We start from the raw sequence: 5,049 nt of genomic DNA, 5'->3' as shown, positions 1-5,049 counted from the left end.
GTATAGTTGGAGACCTGCAGGGAAGACCCTATGAAGAAAGGCAGAGAACCTGGACCTTTTCAGCCTCTGCAAGAAAGGTTGATTGTGTGGCAGTATACAAATTCACCCAGGGGCAGCAGGGAATAGGAGATGCTCTGTTTACCAGGGCATCCCTTAGAATAACCAGAAACAGTGGCCACAAGCGGATAGGGAGTAGATTTAGGTTGGACATCAGAAAAAAATCCTTCATGGTTAGCGTTGCCAGAATCTGGAATGGGCTTTCAAGGGAGGTGGTGCTCTCCCCTACCTTGGGTGTCTTCAAGAAGAGATTGGACAAGCACCTGGCTGGGGTCACATGACCCCAGCACTTTTTCCTGCCACGGTCAGGGGATCAGACTTGATGATCCATTGAGGTCCCTTCCAACCCTAGCACCTATGAACCTATGAATACTTATAGTCACTCTCTCTGTTAAGGGCCTGCTGGGATGCCCTGCTCCACAGTGATCCAGTCTGTCCATTTCCCTGTCTAGACACCTAGAGGCAGCCATGATGTCCTTTTTCCTAAGCTATGCCCTCCCTATTTCTTAGGCTTCCCAGCTGACCATGGCATGCCTGGAAGATTGTCCACCTGATTCACTTCTCAGCATCCCAGCTGTTTGTCCCCTATCATCAAGATGCACACAGGTGAAACTAGTCATTTCTGGTATAGGCAGGTGAGACAGATGGGGACCCTGCCAACCCATGGAACCCAGGAGCTGGGTAAACTGGCAGTATGCCATGCAGATAGATGAGAGTTTTCGACTTGCAAACTAACCCATGCCAAGGGGAATAGGTCATCTGCTTGGTCTTAGCTGGATAATCAGGGTAAGTTGGCAGTCCTAATGACAAGACTTATGAGGTGATGGATGAGCTATGAAGATTACCGAGTGGCCATAGGGCTGCTTGGAAATCTAAGAGAAAAATTTGAATAGGACAACATATCCCCTGGAACATTTAAAATCCACTGCATCTGAATAATTTCCACAAAAAAAGTTACCCAGATCTTGAATTCTGTCTTGCCAAACTCTCAATTAAAATAATTAAATGCCATTTTTTTACCGTTGCTTTCTTATTATAGTGGTGATCACCAGCTCAAAATCCTAAGGTCTCTGGGTAGGTAGTTAAATGCAGCTTAGAAAGGTCAACATTTCTGATATTTCATTACTAATGAGTTTTTGTCACTTTTCTGCTTATACTGGTATCACATTTTCCTTCTATGCCTGATCCAGAGTGAAGTCAACAGGAATCTCTACCTTGATTTTAGTGGGATGAGTGATATTATGCCTGTTTGTTAATGAATCTCTGGCACTGACTGCATTACCAGCATATATAAGGAACACATTCCTGCTGATAATGTTTTAAAAGCATTTCCTCAGAATGTGGATAACAGTCATGTACCACAGAAGTCCCTTTGTCCTGGTCAAAACAGTAGGCTAAAGTTGGCCTCAGGTATATACAATAACTATTCTATACAGTAAAGTGAGATGTGATGCACAAGGGAGAAGGCTTTGTACCTGCTTTTAGCAGACCGCATCCCTAGAATGGTGATTGGGATAAAGATGTAGGAAGTGAGGATGATGGGGAGAGAGCTCATCTCCACAAAGCCAGCACAAGTGAAGAACACAATCTTATGGATGTAGATATTTGAGCTGGAGAGGAGGGGCATCACAGAAAAAATGATTGATGATACTGGATTTAAAAGGATGCTGGATGTGTACAAGTCCATGCGGCTAGATAGGATTCACCCAAGGGTGCTGATGGACTTGGCCAATGTGATTGCACAGCCAATGGCCATTATTTCTGAAAACTCAAGGCGGTTGGTAGAGGTCCCCAATGCTTGGAAAAGGGCAAATATAATGCCCATCTTTAAGAAAGGGAAGAAGGAGGATCCAGGGAACTACAGACCAGTCAGCTCCACTTCCGTCTCTGGAAAAATCATAAACTGGGTGCTCAAGGAATCTACTTCTAAGCACGTTAGATTAGGTGATTAGGAATACAGTCAGCATGGATTCACCAAGGGCACATCATGTCTCATCAACCCGATTGCATTCTGTGATGAGATGACTGGCTCTGTGGATGTGAGGAGAGCTGTGGACATGGTAGTTGTGTACCATGAGAGCTGTGAACTTTACTTTAGCAACACTTTTAATATGGTCTCCCACAACATTCTCACAAGTCAGCTGAAGATGTACCAGTTGCATGAATAGACTGTAAGGTAAATAGAAAACTGGTTTTATAGTTGGGCTCAAAGAGTAGTAACCAATTGCTCAATGTCTAGCTGACAGCTGATATCAAGTGGAGTGCCCCAGGGTTGGTCCTGGGGCCAATTTTCTTCCAACCTGGAAGATGGGATGGAGTATACCCTCAGCAAGTTCACAGATGACACCAAGCTGGGGCATATTCACTGGAGGGTAGGGCTAGACCTTGACAAATTGGAGGACTCAGCCAAAAGAAATCTCATGAGGTTCAATAAAGACAAGCGAAAAGTCCTGACCTAGCACAGAATATTCCCATGCACTGGTACAAACTGGGGACTGGCTGGCTAAGCAGCAGCTATTTAAAAAAGGATGTGGGAATTACAGTGGACAATAAGCTGAATATGAACCAAAAGTGTGCCCTTTTTGTGGAGAAAACTAACAGTATACTTGGCTTCATTGGAAGGAGTGTTGCCAGCAGATCACTGGAAGTGGCTGATGCCAGTGATTGATGGAAGCAGGGGATTAGACTAAATCATCTCCTGAGGTCCCTTTCCAACCCTATTTTTGTATGATTCTATGATTAACATGTGATGATTCAGAACATGTTCTAATTTTCAATACAGCACAGTAATGCTTACTATAATCTCAGATAAAAGATAAAACATGTGCTACATGTCCTGTGTGACACAGCCATTAGTGACACAAGATTTGTGGTGTAGAAAAGCCCCCCCAAACCTCAGCCTCTGTGTTTAAACATGATAAAATACAATGTAATACAAGCACTCCAATTTTTAGATAAGTTCGAGACAGACCAAAGGATAGGTCACTAGATTGATCAATGAGAATTAGGGCAGAATACTTCAAGATCTTACACCAGATATTCCTCTTCTTCTTAACTGCAGAAATTGATCCCATGTGAATGACAACTTTCTGTGAGTCCATGAGTCTTTCAAGCAGTTAGGACCTGTCATGCAGAATACAATTTCCCACTGAAGATTTTTCTAAAAGCATCCTTAACTTGCTTGTTCCTCAGGCTGTAGATTAAGGGGTTCAGCATAGGGATCACTATCGTGTAGAACACGGAGGCCCATTTGTCCTGGTCAAGGGAGTAGGTGGAAGTTGGTCTCATGTACATGAAGATGATGGTTCCAAAAAGCAAAGTGACTCCAGTGAAGTGTGAAGCACAAGTGAGGAAGGCCTTGCGTCTGCCTTGAGCAGAGCGGATCTTCAGTATGGCAATCATAATGAGAAGATAGGAAGTGAAGATGATGGAAAGAGAAATAATCTCCACAAAGCTGCCAAATACATATAGTAAAATCTCATTTATGTGAGTATCAAAGCAGGAAAGTGCTAAGACTGTAGGCATGTCACAGAAGAAATGATTGACTTTGGAACTACAGAATGAGAGACTAAACATGGCTCCTGTGTGTATGATGGCATTCACACAGCTGGCAGAATAGCATGCAGCTATTAGCTGAGCACAGACTCTGGTGGACATCTTCATGGAGTAAAGCAATGGGTTGCAGATTGCTACATAACGGTCATAAGCCATGGCAGCCAAGATGTAGATTGAAGCAGTTACAAAGACAGCAAAGAAAAAGAATTGGGCAGCGCAGCCTGAAAATGGGATGGTTTGTCTCTGAGACACAAATCCTGCCAACAACTTGGGGGCAGTGGTGGTAGAGTAGCAGAGATCACAGAATGAGAGATGCCTGAGGAATTTGTACATGGGGGAATGAAGCTGGGAGTCAGTTGTAATCATTAAGATCATGCCCAAGTTTCCTACCACATTTACCAGGTAGATCACAAGAAACACAATGAAGAGGATGATTTGTGTGTATGGATCTTCTGTGAACCCCAAGAGGATGAAATTGGTCACTGGGGTATGATTGTTTTCCATCATTATTCCAGGACGTGGATTTCTGTAACAAGATAAAAGAGATGTCATCCAGGCAGGTTGCTCAGAGGTGCAGACAGAAAAATCCCTTTCTTACTCTCTGAAACCTTGCTTGGTTGACACAGGTACGTGACAGTTGGCACAACCTTCACTTTCTGACTAGATGTCATGTTTTCCCCTCCACCCTCTCCTCACTTCATTTTCCCTCTCTCTCCCAGCAAACCTCTCAGGTTCCCATTTAATAAAGGAACTTTGTCACTACATTTTTAGATTATAATGATGGCCCATTGACTTCTGTCTTCAGTCTCAATCCTGACCATAATATGTTGCTTCAGAAAAAGATGTATAAAGCTTGTGACCACCCTGTTCTTGTTTTGTTTTTTGCTCTCTGACCAGTTTCCTTTCATAAAAATATTTCTATTTGCCAGTGTCTCAGCATGGTGCTTCTTTTAAGCAAGGGGCGGACAAAATACGGCCCATGGGCTGAATCTGGCCCACCAGGCCATTCCATCTGGACCATGGGGCCCCTAAAATATTTAGAAAATTAATGTTTATCTGCCGCTAATATTTATCAGAAAGATACTGGCAGGATCAGGCCGCTGTAGAGGCAAGGCCCAGTAGCCCCACCTTCTCCACCCCAGCCAGAAGCCTCATGCCATGCAGAGGGCTCTGGCCTGGGTTCCTGAGGCTGTTCCTGCCTCCTTGCGCCAGAAGGAAATCCAGATAAGAAGTGGGGAGGGAGGCAGGGGAGGAACTGCAGGTGATTGCCCCAGTCCTCAGGGTCTGGCCAAGCCAGCTGCTGCGGTCCCAGCGCTGCAGCCAGGAGCCATGTGGTGCCGGAGCAGCCAGTGCCGGGTGGAGAGGAGTGGTGGAAGCCACAGGCAGGGAAGCTGTGAAAGCAGCAGCAGGCAGGGCTTGGGGGGAAGGGGCAGCGAG

General features: G+C 44.8%; 1 protein-coding gene across 1 annotated transcript; it reads right to left on the bottom strand.

Annotated features, from left to right (window-relative positions):
- Nucleotides 1-3,183: 3,183 nt before the first annotated feature.
- LOC149871133 (olfactory receptor 5AR1-like) lies at nucleotides 3,184-4,119 on the bottom strand. The gene has a single exon (XM_090034831.1). It carries the CDS (start codon nucleotides 4,117-4,119, stop codon nucleotides 3,184-3,186), a length of 936 nt encoding a protein of 311 aa, XP_089890957.1.
- Between the last annotated feature and the right edge of the window lie 930 nt (nucleotides 4,120-5,049).

This window comes from Crocodylus siamensis, chromosome 2 (genome assembly GCF_052110815.1).
Source record: "Crocodylus siamensis isolate JL-2025a chromosome 2, ASM5211081v1, whole genome shotgun sequence".
NCBI lineage: Eukaryota > Metazoa > Chordata > Crocodylia > Crocodylidae > Crocodylus > Crocodylus siamensis.
The sequence above is the reverse complement of the archived record's forward strand: the minus strand, read 5'-3'. Positions and strand labels throughout refer to the sequence as shown.